General features: G+C 41.3%; 1 protein-coding gene across 2 annotated transcripts in view; it reads right to left on the bottom strand.

Moving 5' to 3' along the window:
* The window catches only part of CD109 (CD109 molecule), a 143,430-nt gene extending 121,906 nt beyond the window's left edge, over positions 1 to 21,524 (bottom strand). Inside the window, exons 1-3 of one of the 2 annotated variants that reach the window (XM_073006169.1) lie at positions 21,374 to 21,524; positions 21,022 to 21,227; positions 19,750 to 19,922 (exon numbers count right to left, since the gene is read on the bottom strand). In XM_073006169.1, coding sequence (XP_072862270.1) covers positions 19,750 to 19,922; positions 21,022 to 21,095 — 247 coding nt within the window. In that variant the 5' untranslated portion in view covers positions 21,096 to 21,227; positions 21,374 to 21,524. Of the gene's footprint in view, positions 1 to 19,749; positions 19,923 to 21,021 lie in introns of both variants that reach the window. The other variant, XM_073006168.1, reaches the window with a different exon arrangement.
* Positions 21,525 to 27,154: the final 5,630 nt, after the last annotated feature.

Below are 27,154 nucleotides of genomic sequence, written 5' to 3'. Positions count from 1 at the left end.
TACTTTTAATGGGAAAGACTTATTATATTCTATACTGAATTGAAGTGAAATTGAAAAGCCCCAGGATATTTTGGCAAGTAAACTTGGTAAAACCTTCAAAGGAACCATAAATAGAGACAATTTACAGGACAAATTTTGTCCTGTAAAAACATCTGTGAAGAGAAGCATGGGGCTCTGCAAGCAGACTTTGTGAAATATTTGGGTTGAAACATTTAAACATTGCAATATAGGGGTGGTGGTGGATGGAACTGAGAATGCCATCCATATAGCAGAATTTGTTCTGATCTCACCAGGTACCTCAGCATGTGTGGAGAGGGTGTTCTCTTAATTTAAAATATTATGGTCGGGTCACTTGAATATTAAAATAAATAATGGGTTACAACCTACTGAATAAAACAAGAATCTATGAGTTCATGCTGATACACAATTAAATACATGACTCAGTGAAAGAGAAGAAAGAGTTATTCCTTACCACAGAATTCCAACTAATAATTGTAGAAGGAATCGTGGAATTCAAAAATTTCACAACTATCACAAAAATAATGGCAACAATCACCAATCTAGCGTGTACAGGCTAAATGAGAATTGTGAGAAATAATCAACCACTGTTGTTTTAATCTACTAAATCTGGGGGTGGCTTGTTTCACAGCAACAGTTGATTGGAACACTTCAGAAATGAGCAAGATTAACTAGCAACTCCTTAAAGCTGCTCAGTCACATACAGGAGCCTCTAAATACATGTGGCTATTGAGCCACTGAAATAAGCAGCAAGTGTAAAAGACACCCCATATTTCTGAGACTCACAACCCAAAAAAAATGTAAAATGTCATGTCAATAACTTTATAGTGATTAAATGTTGAACTAATAATATTTGTAAATTATTGGGTTAAATAAAATATATTATTACAATTAACTTCACCTGTTTCTCTTTTTTTTAGTGTGGCCACTAGAAAATTTCCAATAACTTATGTAGTTGACTTATACTTGTATTGGACAGAGCTAGTTTAGGGGATAGAAGACTTAAATTTGTGTTTAGCAACAATAAAACAACCAACAGATCAGACAGAATGTAATTTTTTAGTTATATGAATAAAATAATAATAATAATAGTACCACCTACAGAGTGTTCTAAAGCATTACATATATTAATGGGTTTAAAGCTCACAACAATACTATTAAGTATTATTACCCTTAATTTACAAATGAGAACACTGAGACACAGAGATGTGAAATGACTTGCCCAGGGTCACACAGACAAAAAGTACTGGGGCCAAGCTTCTGACCCTGGCCACCTGTCTCATGGGTCTGAGCTCCAAACCACTGCTCTGCACTGACTCTGAGTTTAAAAAAAAAAATAGTTGTATGCACATCAATCAATGTGATACATCATATCAACAGAATGAAGGGCAAAAACCATATGATCATTTCAACGGATACTAAAAAAAGTTGACAAAATTCAGCACCTCTTCATGATAAAAACTCTCAAAAAACTGCATATAGAAGGAACATACCTCAACATAAAGGAGCTATATATGACAGACCCACAGCCAGTATCATACTAAATGGGGAAAAACTGAAAGCCTTTCCTCTAAGATCAGGAAGACGACAAGACTTTCACCACTGTTACTCAACACAGTACTGGAAATCCTAGCTAGAGCAATCAGACAAGAGAAAGAAATGAAGGGCATCCAAATTGGAAAGGAAGAAGTCAAATTATCCTTGTTTGCAGATGATATAATATTTTAATTAATTTATTTTTTAAAGATAAATAGACACAGGGTCTCCCTATGTTGCCCAGGCTGGTCTCAGACTCCCAGGCTCAAGTGATCTGGACCTCCTCCACCTACCAAAGTGCTGCTATTACAGGCGTGAGTCAGCATCCCCAGCCAATATGATCTTGTATTTGGAAAAACTTAAAGATGCCACCAAACACGATTAGAACTGATAAACCCAGTCTAGTTGCAGGATACAAAATCAACATACAAAAATCAGCAGAATTTCTATATGCCAACAGTGAACAATCTGGAAAAGAAATCAAAAAAGTAATCCCACTTACAATAGCAGCAAATAAAGTTAAACACCCAGGCATTAACTTAACCAAAAAAGTGAAAAATCTGTACAATGAAAACTATAAAACACTGATAAAAAAATTGAAGATGACACCAAAAAAATGAAAAGATATTCCATGTTCATGGATTGAAATTATCGATGTTGTTAAAATGTCCATGCTGCTGAAAGCAATCTACAGATTTAAGGCGATCTCTATCAAAATACTAATGACATGCTTCACAGAAATAGAGAAAACAATCCTAAAATTTTTATGGAACCACCAAAGACCCAGAATAGCCAAAGCTACACTGAGAAAAAAAAAAAAAAAAAAGGAGGAATCACAGTACCTGACTTCAAATTATACTACAGAGCTATAGTAACCAAAACAGCATGATATTGGCATAAAAACAGACACGTGACCATGGAACACAATAAACCCAGAAACAAATCCACACACTTACAGTGAACTCATTTTTGACAAAGGTGCCAAGAACATGTATTGAGGAAAAGACAGTCTCTTCAACAAATGGTGCTGGGAAAGCTGGATGTCCATACGCAGAAGAAAGAAACTAGACCCTATCTCTCACCACACACTAAAATAAAATCAAAATGGATTAAAGACTTAAACCTAAAACTGTGAAAATACTAAAAGAAAGTGTTGGGGGAACTCTCCAGGACACTGAACTGGGCAAAGATTTCCTGAGCAATACCCCACAAGCATAGGCAACCAAAGCAAAAATCAACAAATAGGATCACGTCAAGTTAAAAACGTTCTGCACAATAAAGGAAACAATCAACAAAATGTAGATACAACTGAGAATGAGAGAAAATCTTTGTAACTACTCATCTGACAAGGGATTAATAACCAAAACATATAAGGAGCTCAAATAACTCTATAGGAAAAAATCTAATAATCCAATTAAAAATAGGAAAAAGATCTGAATAGACATTCCTCAAAAGAAGACAAATGGCTAACAGGTATATGAAAAGGCCCTCTCAACACTATTCATCATTTGAGAAATGCAAATCAAAACTACAATGAGATATCATCTCGCCCCAGTTAAAATGGCTTTTATCCGAAAGACAGGCAGTAGCAAATGCTGGTGAGGATGTGGAGGAAAGGGAACCCTCGTACACTGTTGATGGAAATGAAAATTAGTACAACCACTGTGGAGAACAGTTTGGAGGTTCCTCATAAAACTAAAAATAGAGCTACCATACAATCCAGCAATCCCACTGCTGAGTACATACCCAAAAGAAAGGAAATCAGTATATCAAAGAGCTATCTGCACTCCCATGTTTGTTACACCACTGTTCATAAAAGCTAAGATTTGGAAGTAAACAGAAGTAACCCAAGTGTCCATCAGCAAATGAATGGATAAAGAAAATGTGGTACATGTACATGATGAAGTACTATTCAGCCATAAAAAAGAATGAGATCCTGTCATTTGCAACAACATGGATGGAACTGAAGGTCATTATGCTAAGTGAAATAAGCCAAACACAGAAAGACAAACTTTGCATGTTCTCACTTATCTGTGGTAGCTAAAAATTAAAACAATTGAACTAATGGAGATAGAGAGTAGAAGGATGGTTACCAGAGGCTGGAGAGAGTAGTGAGGGGTTAGAGAGGAAGTGAGGATGGTTAATGGGCACGAAAAGTAGTTAGAAAAATGAATAAGACCTAGTATTTGATAGCACAACAGGGGGACTGTAGTCAATAACAATTTAATTGCACATTTTTAAATAGCTAAAATAGTATAACTGGATTGTTTGTAACACAAAGGACAAACGCTTGAGTGAACGGATACCCCAGTTGCTATGATGTGGTTGTTGACATTGCATGACTATTTCAAAGTATCTCATGTACCCTGTAAATATATACACCTTCCATGTATCCACAAAAATTAAAAATAAAGAATCAGTTGTACTGTTGGTTTTATCATACATACTTTTTTTGCGGGGGGGGAGGGGACAGGGTCTCACTCTGTCACCCAGGTTGGAGCACAGTGGCACAATCATAGCTCACTGCTGCCCCAAATTCCTGGACTCAAGCAATCCTCCTGCCTCAGCCTCCCCAGTAACTAGGACTACAAGCACAGGCCACCACGCCTGGCTGATTTTTTTATTTTTTTATAGAAATGGGGGCTCATTATGTTGCCCAGGCTGCTCTCAAACTCCTAGGCTCAAGTGATCCTTCCACCTTGACCTCCCAAGGCCCTAGGATTACAGATGTGAGTCACTGTGCCTCATCACTGCTTTTTTGTGTGTTTGTTTTTGAGAGAGTCTTGCTCTGTTGCCCAGGCTGGCGTGCAGTGGCATGATCTCAGCTCACTGTAAGCTCCACCTCCCAGGTTCAAGAGATTCTCATGCCTCAGCCTCCCATGTAGTTAGGACTACAGGCAAGCACCACCACAGTTGGCTGATTTTGTGTGTTTTTAGTAGAGACAGGGTTTTGCCATGTTGGCCAGGCTGGTCTCGAACTCCTCACCTCAAGTGATCTGCCCACCTCAGCCTCCCAAAGTGCTGGGATTACAGGCGTGAGCCACCAGTCCCGGCCCTGTGCCTCACCATTGTTTTTATTATACATATTTTTGATTACAGTAAAAGTTCCACAGCCTGGAGAGCCTGTTTGTATATGTTGCTATCACCACTTCCTCAATCACAGATGTTCAAAATCTCAGTCATCTTGAACTCTTTTCTCTCCTCAGCTCTAAGTTTATCACTCACCAGAACCTGTGGATTCTTCTTCCATGAAGTTGCCCTTAGAAGAAACTTAAGAGTTATACTCTAAGCACTGCAGCAGCGGAGCTAACTCTAAAATAATTTGTGTCATACAGGAACTCTGAAAAGGATATAAAAAGTAAACACTTTCCCAACTCATGTCAATTCTTCACACTACACAGTTTTGACATGTTTTGAAGTTGATTCCAAGATCTGAAACATTCCTCTTCAAAGGAAAATTAAACAGTAGCCGACTCTGAGATGGTAATTACAACGCAGGAGGTTTACTAAGGAGTATTCAGCGGATCAGCACCTGCAGAAGGGAACGGGGGAAACTGGACTAAGGGAGACAGCAGTGGGGCTGCAATGCAGGCTCCAAAGAGGCATCCACCAGGGCAGCTCAGAAGCAGTCACAGCCAGTGAGAGTTGTCCTGAACTGGGACGAAAGGGCTGGACCTTCATACCCCACATCAATCAGTCACATAATGCAGGCCATCCCCAGGAGGGAGGCCACCACGGGCAACGCAATTCTCTAGCTGATACAATCATCAGAGGGAACTGGCTCTGAAGGCAGTTGGGCACAACACTCCCAGCAGCTTTCGGGAAAAGGTCCTTCATCCCTGAAGGGCGATCTGGGCCCTAAAACGCAGCATCCACCACAATGTCCTACATTGGAATAAAATAGAAACAAACTGCAGTGAGCTTTGCCCCAACAAACCAGCACCCTCCATTATTGAGAGTTACTTATCTTTCACTGGATTAGGAGAAATCATCAGGGGTTGACTATTATGCTAGGTCCATAACTGGAGGAAGTAATGTGCTTCCTTCCTGCCCTGGTCTGATACCAGCTACCACCCACTCACCGGCAGCAAATGTATACGGATGAAGAATGACAGGAGTGGGGGTGGTAATTTATTTTTATCCAATGACATCAGCAAGGAGAAAGCAAAAAAACAGTTGGGAATCTACAATCCAAATGAGGCTCTCGGACATTGATTATTGGAGGCCAAGCATTCTGGCACTTCAAAACAAGCTAAACAGATTTGAAGTGCAGGAAATCTCATTTCATAGTAGAAATGTTTTTTGTTTTGTCTTTTGTTTTTAATGCAGCTCTGAATCAAGTCAAATCTTTGAGGAATTCTCTCACTAGAGAGAAGTTGGAAGAGCAGTTCAACTGCATGCCTGGGTCCTAATGCTCAGACACATGACCTTATCTGTTCACAGATGCAAGAAAGATACAGAGTTAGAAACAGAAGTCCTACCCAGGCCAGGCATGGCAGCTCACGACTATAATATCAGCACTTTGGGAGGGCTGAGGCAGAAGGATCCCTTGAGGCAAGGAGTTCAAGACCAGCCTGGGCAACATGGTGTGACCCCATCTCTATTTAAAAACAAATAAAAATACAAAATACAAGGACTCTTCCCAAACGCTATACTGTAGGGACAGAGATGTCCCACCCACCCCTATTTCTTGCTGGATCCAGGGAGCGACTCAGAGGATGTATGGACACATCCAATCTAAGGCCTACTCACTGGTCTCATGTGTTCTTATTAAAAGGTCGATTTTAAGTACTTGACATTTTTTTCTGCTGATCTTCCCTTTAAATTTACAAATACAGCTTGGAATTTCCTAGGCACTTATGAAGTCCTAGCATAGGACTTATTTGAAAGTTCTATTCATTTAGAAATAATTTTAACACAACCAAAACACAAAATCGGGAGCAGCGGGGAGGAGAATGGGGTCAATATAGATGAGAGAGGAATAATAATCTCTTTCTCTGCTGTTGCTAGGTTAAGAATTAAATAGATAGTATTTGCAAATTGTTGTGAACATTTTTCTCCCTTTTGGCGAGGCTCCATTCAGACACGGGAAATAGTCACCACCTCTTGAAACCCAGTATGGCACTCTTTTAAATCACTAACTAAAGACACACTCTGTTATGTAAGGTTCTTCTTAGCGTTTTTATAGATAACTTTATAAAACTCCAGTCATTTCTGTGTATAACCAGAGACAGTCAATCTCAAATCCCTTTCAGATGCTTTCTCCCCAGTGCTGCTTAAGCAACTCGGAAGAAACCTTGTTTGAAGACTTCGCATTTGGCACAGCCTGAGAACTGGCCGTTTGATTTACAAATAGAGTCAAAGCTATTTTTAAATTGTGTAATAAGCATACACAAAAACTAACCTTTCCTTAACTTTTTAAACATATTCGGTAATACCATTTATATGCTGCCTCTTCTGACATCTGTCCTCACCAAATAGCTTTGGAAAATCATTGAAGGAAAGGAGTACTGTGTAAATGGAAATCCAACTAGGTACAGAAATACTTTCTATGAAAAAAAAAAAGTGGATTTTCCACTATATAGATATATATATGTGTGTGTGCCTGACTTAGTGTTTGCTGCTTAATTATTTTTGGCAGCCTTTTGCTACTCAGTCTCATGCAATAATACATTTAAGTTTATTATCACTTTTTTAGCTGAAAATTTTGATCTCTTTATCAATTTACTAAATTTTTTTCCTCAGGCTTCAACAGTTTCTTTGATCTACAGATAAACAAGGTGAGAAATAGGGGGTTTTGCCCACAAATTCATGGAAAACAAAACTTTAAAATACAATTTTTTTTTTTTTTTTTTTGAGACGGAGTCTCACTTTGTTGCCCAGGCTGGAGTGCAGTGGCATGATCTCGGCTCACTGCAACCTCTGCTTTCCAAGTTCAAGCGATCCTCCTGCCTCAGCCCCCTAGTAGCTGGGATTAAAGGTATGAGCCACCATACCTGGCTAATTTTTGTATAAAATACAATATTTTTTAGACAGTGAAATAATAGACATTGGAGATTCATATGGCAGGCAGGGGAGGGATAAGAAATGACTTAATGGATACAACATACACTATTTGGCTGATGTTTATACTATAAGCCCAGACTCCACCACTACCCAAAATATCCACGTAAGAAAACTGCACATGTACCCCCTAAATCTATAAAAATAAAAAATTTTAAAAACTTAAAGTAAGATTTAAAAATACAATGTTTCTGCTTCACAGTTTAATGTCACTTTAAGGCAAAATAACTATTGGGGAAATTCAATCTACACAGAAAACACAAGTTTTCTGAGCAAAACAAAATCAAACAAAAAAATCTCCTTTCGTCCCTTACATACTCCTTTTATATTTTTCTCTCTTGTTTCCCTTTGCTTACAAATATCTTAATAAATTTGAGTTTCATAAACAAAGTTTTGTTCCATTTAGACTGCTGAGTAAAAAAAAAGCAGGTCAAACACAAACCTACTAAAAGTAAAATAAATAAAATGGTGCACTATAAAGTAAATGTTAGATTAAGTACAAATGAAAAACCCAAAGTCAGGCAAGGTTCTTGGCTGCTAAATGTACAGCGCATTCTTTTTTTTTTTTTTTTTTTTTTTTTGAGACAGAGTCTGGCTCTGTCGCCCAGGCTGGAGTGCAGTGGCCGGATCTCAGCTCACTGCAAGCTCCGCCTCCCGGGTTCACGCCATTCTCCTGCCTCAGCCTCCTGAGTAGCTGGGACTACAGGCGCCCGCCACCTCGCCCGGCTAGTTTTTTGTATTTTTAGTAGAGACGGGGTTTCACCGTGTTAGCCAGGATGGTCTCGATCTCCTGACCTCGTGATCCGCCCGTCTCGGCCTCCCACAGTGCTGGGATTACAGGCTTGAGCCACCGCGCCCAGCCATACAGGGCGTTCTTAATGGCAGGGTCAGCAATCCACAGCCTACAGATCCAGTCTGGCCCACGCCTGTTTTTTTGTACAGTTCATGAACTAAGAATGAGTTTGCATTTCTAAATAGCTGGGGGAAATAATATTTCGTGATAGAAGAATAATATTTCGTGATAAGTAAAAATTATATGAACTCAAAATTTCAGCATCGGTAAATAAAGTTCTGTTGGTACACAACCATGCTCATCTGTTTACGCACCATCTACAGCTGCTTCCAAGCTATAAAGGCAGAGGTTAGCAGCTGCAATAACGACCTGAAGGTTGGCAAAACCTACACGCTTAGCATCTGGCCCTTTACAGAAATTTTGCCGACCTCTGTGGCTCTTTTTAGGGAGATTTTCTTCTTCTTCAAGGGATAAGGAATAAGGTTGAAGATCCACCTAAGCCAAAATGAGTCATCAGCAGGGAAACTGGGACTCATGCCACAGGCTCATGGTTAGGCATCAGTATTAACATCTGATACTGGGAAACACCAGGTACAACATAGTTAACATTCCCTGAGTGTTTTCTATGTACCAAGCATTGTGATAAATGTTTTAAAGATGTGCACTAAAAAAAAAAAATAGAAATAAGTGGGTGAAATTAATTTTAATAACATATTTTATTTAACTCAATATGTCCAAAATATTAACATTGAACATGAAATCATTATTTTAAAATCACAAGTTTTATTGCATTTCTTGGAACTAAGTATTCAAAATCCATTGTGTATTTTATACTCATGGCACATCTCAATTTGTATGAGCCACATTTCAAGTGCTCAAAAACCACATGTGGCTAGTAGCTACCATATTGGATGATACAGCTCTTAAGTATTATCTCATTTAATCCTCTCAACAATGCTATGAGGTGGGTACTATTATTAGGTGATGCTAGGGTTCAATTTCAGTATGGTTTCCAAGCGCCCATTCTAACCCACTGTGCCTCCCAAAAAGTGCAGGACAGACCCAGCTATTCCTTCCAAAATAGTAGTGCAAACATAACCTCATATTCCTTCTCTCCTTGTTCCTCCTCTGTAGCTTGCTGCACTCTCATTTACTATTTGGATACACCTACCCTTTCATCTTTCCTCTCTTATCCATGTTTTTACTACCTCAAGCCCCTATGTAGCTCTGTAGGTTACCATTCCTCTTCGACCATTCCTCTTCAACTGATCCATAAATAAAATGTATGGATGGGCTGCAGAATCCTTCGCAGCATTCATACCACATTCCCCAACTCCCATGTCCATGGCAGACACAGCTAATTCATCCGGCTCTCTAGTCCAGAAAACCCAGGCTTGACTTTGAAACTGTCAGCACAGCACTCCAATCAGCCTCTACAATCACCTTGGGCTGACACATCAAATGAAGCCTACTCTGCTTCCCTGCGAAGAGCATGGGCACAAGAACCTCGTGTGGTCACCAAATATGTGTCACCCAGCATTGTGCCATATGCAGTTTGGTGCTGAATAAATCTGAAGTGCTGAGAATAATAAATTCCCCATCTTATCTATATTCCTGAAGAGCTTTAACATATATTGCAATGAAACTTGAGTTTGTAATACTAAATCATTTCTGCCAGTTACATTTTCATAAATGTAAACTCCTAACACAGCCCTGCCAAAAGGGAGCTGCTACGTGTTCTTTAAAAATGTTCCTCTCCATTTATTTCCAAGCTCTTTACCAGTCTGGTTTTCGGATTTTAACTTACGAATCGTTTCTTCAGAACTAACAACCCACAGACCTGCCATCTACCTACCTACTGCTACCCCCTCCACCAAATCTTTGACCAATTTCACCCTGAGCCTTGCAAGGGAAGAAAATCACCTCAAAGAATTCTCCAAGGGAAGTGAAGAGTGGAAGAGAGAGAGCCAGACCAAGATCCACTTTAATCCTCCTTGCCATGTTTTATCATTGCACCTTTCGTATGCTGGTCATCTTGGCCCAGACCAAGAGATGATAAATTACAAATTCACTGACAACCATGGCAGTAATAAAGTAATTCCACCCAGTCCTCTTGAGCTTCAACTGAGGCATATCTTCATGGTAAACAGCCCTTTCCTCTTCTCTTTCCCCTCTGTGTTAGCTCCCCCAGATATGAATATGACTTTCAGCCCCTGTATTCCAATTTCCTACAATCCAATGGTGACCCAGTTCAGGGCACCACCAGGGAAGATCTCCAATCCTGTGTTTCTCTTTCCGGGGTGCCACTACTTTTAACTTTTACCCCCATTTCCTATAAAGTGGTGGCCAGATCTGTGCAATTTACAGGTGGGTAGGTAAGTTTTCCTAAAACTGTATTTCAATTTTATTCTTCATCTCAATTTCATACCTCAAAATATTTCTTTCCTTACTGATTCTCTTCTATTTCTTTCTTTCTTCAAAGAAGAAAGTATGAGGGTTTTTTAAGGATAATCCACTTCCCTCTGCCCCTAATACTGATCTCACCACTTTTTTTTTTTTTTTGAGACGGAGTCTCGCTCTGTCGCCCAGGCTGGAGTGCAGTGGCGCGATCCTGGCTCACTGAAAGCTCCGCCTCCTGGGTTCACACCATTCTCCTGCCTCAGCCTCCCGAGTAGCTGGGACTACAGGCGCCCGCCACCGCGCCCGGCTCATTTTTGTATTTTTAGTAGAGACGGGGTTTCACCGTGGTCTTGATCTCCTGACCTTGTGATCCGCCCGCCTCGGCCTCCCAAAGTGCTGGGATTACAGGCGTGAGCCACCGCACCCGGCTGATCTCACCACTTCTAACCCAGGAATTATCCACCCTCTCCTTTGCCTTAACCACTTTCACCTTTCTAATGTGCCTTTTGAGAGAACATCTACCTCTCTCCTTTCAACCACCAAACTTCTGGAAAGAATAAATTCTGATTATATTTGTCACCATCCATTTATTCCTTCAAATTTGCTTTTGCTCCCAACATTTGACTTAAAGACACTTGCTTAAGGGTCACCAATGTTCTTTCCTCTGTCCTCATCTTCTCTTCTCTGGCCTTCTGAGAGAATTGATACTATTAAACCTTCCTTCTTGGAACTACTTCTTCCCTTGACTTCTGAAACATTTTCAATCTACCCTTCTCTGACTGCTCGTTGTCTATTCTTTTCTTTTTTTTTTTTTTTTTTTTCTTCTTGAGACAGGGCCGTGCTTTGTTACCCAGGCTAGAGTACAGTGGCACTATCGTGGCTCACTTGTAGCTTTGAACTCCCAGGCTCAAGAAATCCTCCCGCTTCAGCCTCCTGAGTAGCTGGGACTACAAGCACATGCTACCACATCCAGCTAATTTTTTTTATTGTTAGTAGAGATGAGGTTTCAATATGTTGTCCAGGCTGATCTCAAACTCCTGAGCTCAAGTGATCTGCTCGCCTCAGCCTCCCAAGTTGCTGGGATTACAGGTATGAGCCACTGTGTCCGGTCTTCTCCCTTTCATTAACTTATTTTCCTCTTTCCAAGCTTCTCTCAAAAGTCTTGTTCTTCCCATGAGCTCTGTCTCTCTTGTGCATCTTATGTATTTCCAGGACTTCAAAATACTGTCTACCTCTATGAAAACAATGCCTAAATCTCTCTCCCCAGCTGCAGTTTCAAAACTATCTGCTGGACATCTCCACCTGGATGTCTCCCCAAACTCATATCCAAAGCAGAATGAAACATCTTTTCAAAAGATATATACACAAACCCCTATCTCCTTTTCTTAACTGCCACACCTAGCCAGCAGCTCTTTCCTCCGGCACACCCTTCCTGTCTCTAGTACAGGAAGTAACTGTTCCCTCCAAATGCCAAATATGTCAGCAGAGATGGGACATTTATGAATGGACATCTGTATAGCTCTGGAAGTAAAAGGTAACAGTACCAGGCACAGGGTCACATACAAGAAGCACTGTTTACAAACCACACTGAATTTTTTATACAAAAAATAAAAACTCCTCCAGCCTTCTGCACTATTAATATTATATTATCCTTCTGGGACCTCTGAATCTCCTCCAGTGCCTTCCTTTCTCTTATTCCCCACTCCCCATTCACTCATGTTTCACATACAGCAAATAATCAATAAATAATACATTAATGAGAAGAAATGTCTGTGGAGAAACAACTAGTTTCAGCATTGTAAAGCCCTCTCCACAGGACATAAAGGATCAACAGTAACCCAGCCCAAATTCTTATGGGATCTGTTTTCTATTTCCACCACAACCCTTCAGTGAGTCACTAGGACAGTGACTCATTCAGTGCTAGAAGAGGAGCAGCACATGTTTAACTTGGAGTTTAAAGAATCAGTGTGTTCACTTTTAACTTCACCCAATCATTGATTCACAATCAAACCCCAAGTCATGTTTCTCTGTGGCTGAAAGCGAACACCAGCGCTTAGGGTTGAAGGCTGCTTAAAAGCAAACATGAAAGTCCAGGAGGAGCCTTCCCTCCGCTGCCATGAATCATCACAGGCTTGCAGGGGCATGCTACTCACCCTCGAGCTTTCCAGCATTTGGTCGAGCACCATTTGTGAGATACCAAAAGGCAGTTGTTCTCATTCTAATGTGACTAAGAATCACCTGTGGTGATGGCGGAACATAAAGGTTAGATTCCTTTTTTTTTTTTTTTTTTTTTTTTTTTTGACAGTCTTGCTCTGTCGCCCAGGCTGGAGTGCACCAGTGCAATCTCGGCTCACTGCAGCCTCTGCCTCCTGGGTTCAAGCGATTCTGCTGCCTCAGCCTCCCGAGTAACTGGGACTATAGGCGCGCGCCACCACACCCAGCTAATTTTTGTATTTTTGGTAGAGACAGGGTTTCACCATGTTGGCCAGGCTGGTCTTGAACTTCTGGCCTCAAGTGATCCACCTACCTTGGCTTCCCAAAGTGCTGGGATCATAGGCGTGAGCCACCACACCCAGCCGAGATTCTTGATTCTTACCCATGTCTTGAGGGAGGCCATGAATCAACCTTTTTAATAAATACAATTTGCACTTTGAGAAACACAGCAACAGAATTTAGTTTTTAAAAGGTCTGTGAAGCTTCTAACCCAGCCCCCATCCCTTATACAGAACCATTAGTGCATAAAGAGCAACTCCACCTTGAGCTAAAATAAGAAACTTTTACAATATGCAAGTAAGCATTTTTAAACTCCTTAGTTAGCCTTATTTTCTTCCATATCAGAAGAATCAGCATTTGCAAATATATCTTAGGTCTTGAGCTCAGCTCTCCATATGTTAGGAAAGTTTCATAGCGTATAATGGAAATAGCACTGGACTGCAAATTTGGGAACCTGCAATCTGTTTCAACCTGAACTCTGCCACCAATAAGTGATCTGACCTTGGGAAAATCCCCAGATCCCATGCCTCACCTCAGTCTCCTCAGCCATATATTAGGTGATTGAATTGGCTTATCTTTGAGGTCCCCTCCAGCTCCAAAACTCTATGAGGCTGAAAGTAAACTAAGAGGAGAGCTAGCATTTCATCTTGTAATTCTTTCTATTCAAATTAGATTTCATAAGATCCAGGTCTACACTACTGCAAGCAATGTGAAAATGATTATAGTGGAAGATGACTATGCAACATTGCATCAATATCCCAAAATCAAGGAAACAAAAATACTTCACTCTCTTCCCAGCAATAGAAAACCTTATTGTCTCTGGACCTCAGATACAACTAACTTCAAATTCAGGCTTCACCATTTACTAACTGGGTTAACCCAGAGAAACTAATTGTTCTCTCTTTGCCTCAATTTCCTCACCTCCAAAATGAAGACAAGAGTATCTACTTCATCAGGTTGTTAAAATTAAATATTGTGCATAAAGTCCTTGGTACTATGAGGAAACTGGATATTTAATATGTTAAATCCCTTCCAATCCCTTCCTAGGGGTGTGTCTTTTTATAGAGTTCCCAGTTCAAGACCATCACAATAGGTGATTAATAATTGCCTTTGACATAAACTGTTGCTACTCTCTTCTAGTAACAATAGCTACCATTTTCTTGAATAATTCCTTTGTGTTAAGTGCCTTGAATATGTTACCTCATTTAATCCTCACAATATCCACATAATTGTATAAGGCAGAAACCACTATTTTTCAGATGATGAAACTGAAGCCTGGTGAGATCATGACTGCCCACAGCCACACAACCACTAAGTGGAATGGCCAGCTCCTGTGCCCAGGTAGCCAGGCTCCAGAGCCCAGGCATATCGTGATTACGCTGTGGTCCTTTATTCTCAAGCACCACCTACCTGTTAATATACATCACACACAATAGCAAAGACGATGTGTGAATGAAAAGCCTACACCTTTTAAAAATAATTCTCACATAACTGCAGGTTCAGACTGAGTTCTGTTGGCAAAGCTGCCTGTGAAAACCTGCTCTGGGAGATCTGCCCACACATTACACTAATTAATCTACTTTCATAAAGACCATGGGACTGATTTTTATCTACGAGGCATGAAATGCATGTTCAGGAGCTTTGTTTCCACCAGAAAACCATCCTAACCGAACTGGATGAGTTTTTTAAGTTTTTCAGCTAATATCTCAATTTTTAAAAATTTCCCACCCTTACTGAGCCAAGATGGAAAATAAAATATACCACAGTCAATGTGAGAAAGACAACAAAGGAAAAAAACATATTTTTTAAAAAATCTTTTAAAAAAGAAGGTTAACACTCCATTAACTCTCCAGAATTTTAGGGCAAAAAGAAAAAGCAAGTTATTAAAGGCTATAGACACATTTATAGAGCACATCCCACCCCAATAACTCAATGGGAAGATGGAAGTAGGCTTGGCAGCATTTAAAAAATGGTGCTACCAAACCAGCAGGCACTTACCAGGAGACGCCCATGCAGAGTCCCCAGATTTTTCAGTAGGCATTTTCGATTTAGCTTTTTGGGAGTTTTTGGTTTTGGGGGTTCTTTTGTTTTTGTTTTTGCGATATAATCTCACTGTGTTATCCAGGCTGGTCTCAAACTCTTGGGCTCAAGCAATCCTCCCACCTCAGCCTCCCAAGCTCTGGGATTATGGTTGTGAGCCACTGCACTCAGCCCCTAGGAATTTTTTCTTAAATCAGGTTTACATGAAACTAATGATGATGAATTCATTAATGAGGGAGAAAGGCTATATTCTTTATTACTTGAAGTGACTCTTGTTCAGGAAAACTACTGAAAGTTTACAAATGAAAATGTCAAATTGTAGCAAGAGAAGGGAAAATAAAACAGAAATTGTGGTTTCAAGGACATCACAAAAATTAAATTATTTTATATGCCTTAACAGATGAGAGGACAGTTCTCAAAATGTTCTTAACTTTTCTTTTCTTGATTTGGCATGGAATTCCAGAGCAACCTCACAGTAAGGAAAAAGAAAAATATACATATATATGGGAAGAGATAAAGGGACAGAGTCACTCTCCACCCAATACAATAGTCTGACTTGATTTCAAATGCCAATAGCTGCGCTGTCTTCTCTCCTCTGGTATTATTACCTGCTGAACTTTTACTATGTTTTGTCAATTATGTTTATTTAACTAACTCTTTATGCAAAGGAAGATAAGATTAGGAACATAGTTCTAATCACTATGGGGATGATGGCAATGATGCTGATGGTGGTAGAGGCGGTGACAGTGGTGACAGTGACAAGCAATCTTTTGAATCTCACTACTAGAAAGGCATTGATACACCTTTCCAGAACTCTGCAAAGTGTAGCAGAAATACTTTTCCTAAAGGTCTATTAATCACCAAAAAAAAGCCCATAATCGCAGGGCGTGGTGGCTCACACCTGTAATCCTAGCACTTTGGGAGGCCGACGCGGGCAGGTAACAAGGTCAGGAGTTCAAGACCATCCTGGCTAACACAGTGAAACCCCGTCTCTACTAAAAATACAAAAAATCAGCCAGGCATTGTGGCACACGCCTGTAGTCCCAGTTACTAGGGAGGCTGAGGCAGGAGAATCGCTTGAACCGGGGAGGTGGAGGTTGCAATGAGCCAAGATCGTGCCACTGCACCCCAGCCTGGGTGACAGAGCGAGACTCTGTCTCAAAAAAAACAAAAAAAAACAAAACAAAAAAACCTACAATAAATCCCCAATAAATATAGAATTAATGTATTTTTTAAATGAATAACAGCAATATAACCTACACTCCTGGCCATAAAAGTGGAAATGTAAATAAAATCTCCCCCATATCTGGCAAACAAACAAATGAACTCTTCCCTAAAGAAATGCCATACTTTTTCACCTTTATTAAATACATTTTCCATTTGAACCCTTTAGTTATTACTATTTCCAACGCAAATTGAGACAGAAATCTATTGTGGTTTGGGTAAAACACCTCCCTACCCTGAGGATTTCTAAGAAGTACAGAACTCCTGGGAATAAGCTACTAAGAAACAGTCCACTGCCTTACCCAGCTCTACTACAAGATAAATCTTTATTAAAACCAACCTTCTGTTGGGGGGGTGGCGTGGCTCAAAAGAAAATGATGAAACAATCAGGCTCACACCTATAATCCCAGAACTTTGGGAGGCTGAGGTAGGAAGATCACTTGAGCCCAGTAGTTCAAGACCAGTCTGGGCAACATAGCAAGATCCCATCTCTACCAAAAAAAAAAAATTTTAACCTAGCCAGGCGTGCTGGCACTTGCCTGTACCAGCTATTCAGGAGGCTGAGACAGCAGGATCACTTGAGCCCAAGAATTCCAAGTTGCAGTGAGCTATGATTTCACCACGGCACTCTGGCCTAGGCAACAGAGTGAGACCCTGTCTCTTAAAAACAAAAGTTATTTATTTGTTGGTGTTTATGTGATGGAGAAAAAACAAAACATGAATCCACATCCAGATACTTGAAGATCCAAACCTCTGATTTAGAAGTCCTGGTTTATCTACATATTGTTACAACTGGAGAAGCCAAATAAAGTAAAGGATGTGAAGACAAGCAGGGAGAAGTGTCTTGATCCTCAAGTCCTCACATTACAGGAAGCATCTGCTCTGAGAGCAATAACCCCCAGCCTCTGATAATACAGTAACATTCTCCTTTGAAAGAGGAGAGCGCTCCTAGCAATGCCATTGTCAATGAAACTCTATGTCGATAGAGTCAAAAACAGCCCACGAAAGAAGCAGCATTTTCCCTTTTTCCTTTCCATAGATCCATTCTGCTCCCAGGACAGCTTTGCCCGACCCAGTCTTGAGTACTCGAACCTTCCCATGGGCAAAAAAAGAAACTTTCTCCCAAAAGAAGATCTAAGAATAAAGTTGAAAACCAAGCCACAACAACATGCACCCCCAATGCAGGTACCATTTGTTGCAAAAAAGAGAGAGACTGATAATGGAGATTACAGAAAAGACCTAACAGGTGAAATTCTAGAATTAGAGTATGTAAATGTCCAAGCAAAGCTCAAATATTTATCAAAAACATCCGTATATATTCTGGACCTCTGCATTGCTGGAAAACTGCCACACTAATGGAGCCAATATTATAAATTCTTTTTTTTCTTTTACTTTTATTTTAGTTTCAGGGATACATGTGCAGGTTTGTTATATAGGAAAATTGCCTGTCATAGGGTTTTAGCATACACATTATTTCATCATTCAGGTGATAAGTGTGGTACCCAATAGGTGGTTTTTCAATCACCTCCCTCTTCCCACTCATAAATTCTTAATGAATAAACAATGAATGTGGAACTACCTTAAGTATTATGTCCTGTTATTTAATATTTCAATATTTTCTTTAGCAACTATCATAAGATCAGGAGTTATTCATTTTCAGAAATGATAGCTCAATAATGAAAGTTGAAGTCTGCCCCCATGTAAAAAGGAAATGGGCTTTCTGCATCCTCTTCTGCAATATTATTATACTAATAATATTAGCAATTGTTTATTGTATGCCTAAGAGGTACTACATACAGATTTTAACTTTATAACTGCCCTGGGAAGTCAATTTCATTATTTCCATTTTATAGACGAGGAAACTGTGGCTCAAAGCAGTTAAGTAACTAACATCACACAACTAGTAGCAAAGTAGTACCAGGATTCAAACTCAGATCTTAAGGGATAACCTATACTTCCCCTCCAGGGAAATAAGACCTCCCACTTCCCTGACATTGCTTCTATGAGGGACAAAAGTGACTTGCCCCTACACACACCATCTCGTCCTGACTCCTATTCCAAATATACCTACCCAGTGAACTTCCAGTGGGGAAAGAACCACAGATGCAGATAAACTTTTACTTTTATTTCATTTCATGATGGTGTTCATTTCTCTATGCTCGTAGAGGATAAACACTTCTATAATGAACCGTTATGGAATACCATCCACCCTTCATTACATGCCTTAAATGATTTTTTAAAAAATAACTCTTAACTTTACAAAAATGTATGTCTCAGCCAGGCACAGTAGCTCATGCCTGTAATCCCAGCACTTTGGGAGGCCAAGGTGGGTGGATCACTTGAACTTAGGAGTTCGAGACCAGCCTGGGCAACATGCTGACAGCTTGTCTCTAAAAATAATTATAATAATCTAAAAAAGGAAAAAAAATGCAATAAAAGTTCATTTTAATGAAAAAAGTTTTAAGTATTTACCTCTTCCCCCCAAAATTATTTTTCCCTTAGTACTGAAAAAGAAGATATTCATTGGCCCAATTTAATCTTGGGCCATGTTAGAACCCAGACTTGAAACAAGAACGAAACTTGGTTCTCTTACAAATGGCTCCCACTTTCACACTATTTTCTTTTTTTCTTGTTACTTTAAAACTTAAGAAATATTCCATAAAACTGGATTTTAACTACTATGTAGTTTTTCCTTTCCTTCCCACAGGCCTATTCTGTAAAATACTTTGCACTCAACAAATAAATATGGTTTTGTGTTAGAGACTAACCCATTTCCTCTTCTGGGGCACACACTCGCCTACATTCCCCAGCCTCTTTTGCCTATACATACGAGCATGAGTGCTGTGAGCTATTTCTAGGCCTATCCCATAAAAACCTTCCACACGCTCTTCCCATGCTCTTCCCTTTTCTCCATGAAGAAGCTCCATGCGCTTCCCCTGCAGTCTTGGGAGCCACATGACGATAATGGAGCCACAAAATGGAAGGAACCTGGGTCTCTGAATCTGCACTTGGAAGACCATCCGGGAACACTATCTAGGACTTTATACGAGTGAGAATTAAAAGTATATTAGGTAAGCTACTGCAAATTTGGGGTTTCTCTGTTATTCTACCTAACACATGACCTTATTAACATATTCCAATTATTACTGCAGAAGGGTAAGGCTTTATGCTGTTTATCTTACCTTTTTCAAAGACTCCTTCTGCTTCCAGGACAGAGACAGTGAGGTTTGATGCTGTCTTGAGCAGCTCCGCCTTCACAGTGACCTGTGAGGGGCAGTGTTCCAGAAGCTCCACCCCAATAGTCACATTTCCTCCGGGCCTGATGATCCCTGGGGTTGTCACCAGAAACCGCGGCCTAAAGAGTTCCCAACAATGGAAAAACAAAGTTTCTTATCCTCACATCTCCTCTCCTTTGTGACCCTCAGATTTCCTAGTGCGATAGGCACTCTATACTGTGCCAATTGCAGTCGTTTCCGTTAACATTGCCCACTGCTCTATTTAGCAACTGCATTGAAATGCTACTGAAACAACAATAATTCCCATAAATCAATTTTAATGCAGTAATTCATGCATCACTACTAGAGGAAGGACTGTGTTATTTCCATTTTATAAACCACGAACAGCACAGAAGGAACCATGATGTAAATGGCTTGCACCGGGGCAGACTGGAGTTATTGGCAAAGCAAGTCTCTAAGCTTCTCCTTTACAGACGACCTTAGCCCAGCGTGATTATTTTCTTGTTGTTGGTGGTGTTTAAGATTTTGCCTGTTTCTTATTCAAACCTTTATGTTTGAGTTGCTGCCCAATGAGGATAAAAAATTATTTAACCAATACCATTGATTGAAATATACCATTTGAAAATAAACTACAACTGGTGAAAATTCCAGGTATAACGGATCATAAAAAGAAGTCACTAAAGCAGCACTTTCTCCGCTTTAATTAGGGGTTAAGGCTCAACTACAGAAATCTTTAGGAATGAATGGGGCTTTCCATTATTGGGTGCTGTTGTTATCTTCCTATAACGTCTGCCCCTGAACCCATACATCAGTCCCCTCCGCCACACTTTGGCAATGCTAAGGTTGAGACATCTTGATTAGAAAAAATACATCGTGTCTTTGAGAGAAGAAACGCAATCTGGGAGCAAAAAGTGGAAAAGCAAAAGGCAGAGGCAACGTGAACTAAAAATAAAATGACTCTTCTTCAGAAAGTTGTTACGGCCAGGGAGACGCTTCCACAACTTCATGAGCAGAGAAAGTAACTGTCCCATGGAGAGCCACGCTGAAGCTCCAGAAGGTCAAACCCCCAGGCCAGTGCCAGGCTGGGGACTGCAGCCGCGCGGGCGTTTCCCACCCGCTGCGGCACAGCGGCCGCCGCCTCCCCGAAGCCCCGGCCCAGAGCCACGGAGCGGCCCAGACCCGCGCGCCCGCGCGCCCCCCGCGCGCCCACGTTCCTACCCGCGGGCCGCGGCCAGCGCGGCGGTGCACACGCAGAGGAGGCGGGCGGCGGTCAGGCGCGGCGGGCTCTGCATCTCGACGGCGTCTACCGGGGCTGCAGTCCGCTGCCGGGGAGATTCGCGGGCACCGTGGGGTGTGGCTTGCCACCTCCTCCCTGATTTTTTTTTCCCTCTTAATTCGAGTTTAGTAATCTGAAATGGGCGCGCCTAACAGCAGAGTAAGAGATCTAAATTGAGACAGGACTTGGAGGCTCCACCCCTCCCATCCCCATTACAATGGCGCTTCTCGCTGTGTGGCCAACAGCGCCCATCCAGGGGGTGAGAAAGCAGTCGCTGAACGCAGGCGGCCCCACCTGGCCCGGCGTCCCCGCCGGCCGCAGAGAACAGAGCGCGCCCACTTCCCCGGCCCACCGGGTTCCTCAGGGTGTTTACACTAGCGCTCCACCAACCATGCCCGGGGGAGTAAACAGGCCCGTCCTTGTGAGGAGCAATTCACAGCAGCTATGTGAGGTGGAAAAAAGTCAATCATTGTCCTCCAGACTATGAGTCAGAATTTTAGAGAAACGGCACACACACACGCACACGCGCGCCAAACCGGGTCATATTTCCTGGGTAGTTACTGAATGTGTATGAATAGAAACAGAGAAAAACTATTTTTCTTTAAAACAAAAAATGAAGTCTACTGCTTTCCTTTCCAGGAAAATGTTATGGTTTCTCACCTAAAAAAAAAAAAGGAAGAAGAAGAAGAACAAAAAGAAGAAAAGAACTGGCACTGCAGACGTCAGGTGTTGCTACTTGGAACCTTGAAAAAAAATAAGAAGATGCCTTTATATTTTCGCTACAGAAAGAATTCCGTAGAACTGTAAAGCTTGGAGCAATCTGTCTGAACACAATTAGGGTTCGGGTGGCTCTCCTGTCAGAATGAAGGCCAGTGGCCGGTGGTGCCCAGGACTTATTGATGCCCAACTCTTCCTGGCTTGTTTGCAGCTCCTCTCCCCTGCTCTCTGGCACTGCCACCATCTTCAGATGACTCAGGTTTCGCCATGACTACACCATAAAAGCAGGGAACTGCCAGAAACGGTTGGAAAACAGACACATTCAGTCCCTGACAACTTAAACTTTCTAATTCATAGGGGGTTTTAGAAGGTAGCGTTCTAATATGGGGCAAAATGCAAACGGAAAAGAGGTCAGCAAAAAGATGTCTCATGACAAAGCTATGTGCTAAATAAGGAAAAGTGAGAAAGTAGCACCTAGACACACTGTGGTTTGGGGAGTCCAGAAACTTGCTTTCCTCCCTTTCCTGTTCCACCCCTTTTTCTCCCTGCTGAACAGCTTGCAAAGGTCCTTATGTCGTTTCCTACAGGCAGCCTATCTTTAGTGTCCAACTTCCTTTGCAGGCAGGACTTAGGAAAGACCAAAAGTGTCTGTGTGGATCCCTGGGTGCTGACCTGTTCCTGACACAGCTGTTACTGCTGGTCTCCTCACCTCTGTTGTTCAGAGAGGAGGACCAGGGTCAAGGGTGGGTCAAGCACCAAGATCTAACTCAGTGCTTCTCACATGCCAGTGTGTATGGGAATCACATGAAAACAGACACTGACTTGGCAGGTGTGGAGTAAGGACTGGGATTCTGCTTTACTTTAGCAGACAGTGGGCCATGGAAGCTCTACAAGTGGGGGCGATTTGGGGGCACTTTGATGAGCAAAGGCAATTAGGAACACTGAGAAAATTCTTCTCAATCTTTCAGTTCATAAAGGTGGATTAATAAATTCAGGTTTATTCTAGAGGTAGGCAAACATAAGAGGGACTGCAAAAGATTAGTTGATAATGTTGCCTCCCAAGAAGACTTACAGAAAGGCTTAGAACCACATTGTATAAAAGTAAATCTGTGTGAATTTTAAAGCGATGCCATCTTCCTGTTTATGCCCTCCTTCCAACAATACACATTTGTCGAAAGGCATAGTCATGCAGAAATTTAGGCATATGGATTTGCATAGAGATGAGGCTATTACATGCCTGGTACAGAGTAGCTGTTTAATGAAACTTTGTTAAAAGGATTAATGAAAAATGTTCATCTCAGAAGTGGGTTTTTTATTAAGAAAAATTGAAAATGAGGCCAGGTGTGGTAGCTCACACCTGTAATCCCAGCACTTTGGGAGACCAAGGCGGGTGGATCACCTAAGATCACGAGTTTGAGACCAACCTGACCAACACTGTGAAACCCCATCTCTACTGAAAGTACAAAATTAGCCAGGTGTGGATGGTAGCGCATGCCTGTAATCCCAGCTACTCAGGATACTGAGGCAAGAGATTGCTTGAACCCAGGCGTTGGAGGTTGCAGTGAACTGAGATCGCACCATTGCTCTCCAGCCTGGGCAAAAAGAGCAAAACTCCGTCTCAAAAAAAAAAAAAAAAGAAAGAAAACAAAGAAAAGAAAAAAGAAAGGCTGAAAATGGGTCGGGCATGGCGGCTTACGCCTGTAATCCCAACACTATGGGAGACTGAGGCAGGCAAATCACTTGTGTCAGCAGTTCAAGACCAGCCTGGTCAAAATGGTGAAACCCTGTCTCTACTAAAAATACAAAAATTAGCCCAGCATGGTGGCACACGCCTGTAATAAAAGCTACTCGGGAGGCTGTGGCATGAGAATCACTTGAACCCAGGAGGTGGAGGCTGCAGTGAGTCAAGATCGTGCCACTGCACTCCAGTTTGGGTGACAGAGCAAGACTCTGTCTCAAAAGGAAACCTGAAAGTGGTCTGAACATGTAACAATAAGATACTGGGTTTGCTGTCATTTGGATGTTTGTCACCCAAAGCTCATGCTGAAATTTGATCCCCAGTGTTGGAGGAAGAGCACAATGTGAGGTGTTTGGGTCCTGTGGGTGGATCCTCATGAACAGATGAATGTCCTCCCTGGGGGTGGGGGTGAGTGAGTACCAGTTCCTACAAGAATTGGTTGTTAAAAAGAGCCTGGCACCTCCCGCTTCTCTTGTTTCCTCTCTCACCATGGGATCTCTGCACACTAGCTCCCCTTCCCCTTGCACATGAGTGGAAGCAGCCTGAGGACCTCACCAGAAGCCAAGCAAATGCCAATGCCATGCTTCTTGAACAGCCTGCAAAATTGTAAGCCAAGTAAACCTTTTTTTTTTTTAAATAAATTACCCAGCCTTGGGTACTACCTTATAGCAACACAAAACAGACAAAAACAGGATTAAATAAATTACAGTGTATCCATGCAATGGAATACTGAAATAATTAAAAACTATTTGTTTAATTGGAGCTTGTTTAATCATCTAGAGGCAAATAGTCATACGTTATTAAGGAGGGTATATTATTCTGTTTTCACCCTGCTAATAAAGACATACTTTATTATTTATAAAGGAAATTTATAAAGGAAAATTTATAAATTTTATATTTATAAAGGTAAGAGTAATTTATAAAGGAAAAAGATTTAATAGATTCACAGTTCCACATGGCTGGCAGGCCTCACAATTATGGTAGAAGGCGAATGTGGAGCAAAGTCAAGTCTTACATGGTGGCAGGCAAGAGAGCATATGTAGAACTCCCCTTTATAAAACCATCATATTTTGTGAAACTTATTCACTATCACAAGAAAAGCATGGGAAAGACCCGCCCCCCTGATTCAATTACATCCCACTGGGTCCCTCCCATGACACTTGGGAATTATGAGAGCTACAATTCAAGATGAGATTTGGGTGGGGACACAGCCAAACCATATCAGAGGAAAAGTCTGTTTTATAAAACAGAATTTACATTTCATTCTATTTTTATAAAAAATAAAGTGTGTTTGTGTGTACATAGACATTAGAGATCTATGTATTGAAGAAAGACTTGAAGGATATTCACCAAAATGTTAGTATCCTGGTGATTACCTGGATATGCCAAGTTTCCTACAATAAATATATATTATATATCCTTTAAGAAGAAAACAATAATAGTGATATTATTTTAGTAAATAATTTTTGAGGAGGCATCTTAGAAGCTCTTTTGAATAAAATTTCTGAATTTTGATACCAAAAATATCATCTATGCTTATTGCATGAAAACCAAATGGTCTCTTGGATGAGAATCCCACATTGTTCCTGTGTCCCTCCTGAGCTGTCTTTAGGGTGTTGATATGGTTTGGATCTGTGTCCCTGCCCAAATCTTATGTCAAATTGTAATCCCCAATGTTGGAGGTGGGGCCTGGTGGAAGGTGATTGAATCATGAGGCAGATTTCCCCTGTGGTGCTATTCCTGTGACAGTCTTCATGAGATCTGGTGGTTTAAAAGTGTATGGCACCTCCCCCCACCTCTTTTGGTCCTTCTCCTGCCAGGTAAGATGCCATGAACCCATATATCAGTCCGCTCCGCCATACTTTGGCAATGTTAAAGTTGAGACCATGAGTAAAAGCTCCCTGAGGCTTCCCTAGAAGCAGATGCTGACATGCTTCCTGTATAGCCTGTGGAACTGTGAGCCAATTAAATTTCTTCTGTTTATCAATTACCCAGTCTCAAGTTTTTGTTACTTTAGAGCAATGCAAGAACAGAGTAATACAGATGTGGTTCAATGAGAAAGGCAGAACCACTACGAGTGAGACAGACCCTAAGCAATCATGGGAGCTGGTAGGGCAGTTTGTGCAGGCCATTGCCCCTGTGTGTGGTGTGGAGCATAACATAACTATGAGTCAGCCAGGGGAGAAAAGCTAAATGTGGGTAAGAATAAAGAAAAAACTGAGAAGTGGAATCCATGTCCATCTTACCACCTCCAACTTCCATGTCATGGGTAACCTACAGGAGAAGCTAGTGTCCTTTGTCCAGAGCTGCATGTGCATTTGTCCCACAATTCAGAAAAACTGAAGGAAGACAGCCTCTGAGAAATAAAGGAGCTACAGGCCTGATTGTGGCCCTAAACCCACAAAAGTGAAGTAGCGCATTGGTAACAATATGGGCAAGTGTTCTCTCCTGCCTAGCACTCTAAACCAAGCTTCAGAAAGTAAAAAATACAGGTGTATGGGATACCCCACCTCCCCTTTATAGGGTCTGCTCTGTCCATGACACCAGCTGGGGGCTTCCTGGGGGCCACCTGAGTCCATGTCCCCATCAGATGGACATTGGGAGGGGTGAGACCAGGACTGGCAGGGAGCAGTTTTTTGCCTCTCTAGTCTCCCTCCCCAGCCATATGCACTTTTGCCTTTAGAAAAATGATGGGGAAAACCTTGGCTCCTTTGTTCAGAAAGTGTTCATTGCCTGTGGGTTCTGGTGGCTGGGAGAAGAGCAGGAAAGCAGAGTGCAGGTGGGTGGCTGAAAGGGAAGAGGGGAGGAACAGAGCAGAAGCATGAAGGTGACCCTATCTAGCCCCCTGGAGAAGGGGTGAGAGGTCAGGCAGAGTAGCTGCTCAGTACACAAAACGTTGAAAGATAAGAAAAAAAAAAAGGAAAAAAAAGAAATCTCCTACAGTCTTACCACTACCCAGAGACAGGCATTATTTCATTTTGTTGTATTTCCTTTCTCTCTTTCTTTCTCCACATAATTTGCTGGTATCCTTTTTAAAGAGTAATTACGTTATAAATATAATACAACTTTATATACTACTTTTCCCACTTAATTATTCCATCATAAGCATTTCTTCATGTTTTACAAACCTTTTTTAAATAAAATGTTCATCAGCTGCAGGCCAGGCACGGCGGCTCACACCTGTCTGTAATCCCAGCACTTTGGGAGGCCGAGGCGGGCAGATCACCTGGGATCAGGAGTCCGAGACCAGCCTGACGAATATGGAGAAACTCCATCTCTACTAAAAATACAAAATTAGCCAGATGTGGTGGCACATGCCTGTAATTCCAGCTACTCAGGAGGCTGAGGCAGGAAAATTGCTTGAACCTGGGAGGCAGAGGTTGCAGTGAGCCGAGATTGCGCCACTGCACTCCAGCCTGGGCAACAAGAGTGAAACTCTATCTCAAAAAAAAAAAAAAGTTCATTACCTGCATAATAAAACAAACAAAAGGAATAAAAACATTTTCAGAAATGGAATGACTCAGAAACTTTGCCTTTCACAAATTCATTTTAGGAAGTTACTTTAGGAGGACATATTTAGCAACCCACTGAAATAAGCCAAGAAAAAGGGAAATGTATAT

This window comes from Chlorocebus sabaeus, chromosome 17 (genome assembly GCF_047675955.1).
Source record: "Chlorocebus sabaeus isolate Y175 chromosome 17, mChlSab1.0.hap1, whole genome shotgun sequence".
Taxonomy (NCBI): Eukaryota; Metazoa; Chordata; class Mammalia; order Primates; family Cercopithecidae; genus Chlorocebus; species Chlorocebus sabaeus.
The sequence above is the reverse complement of the archived record's forward strand: the minus strand, read 5'-3'. Positions and strand labels throughout refer to the sequence as shown.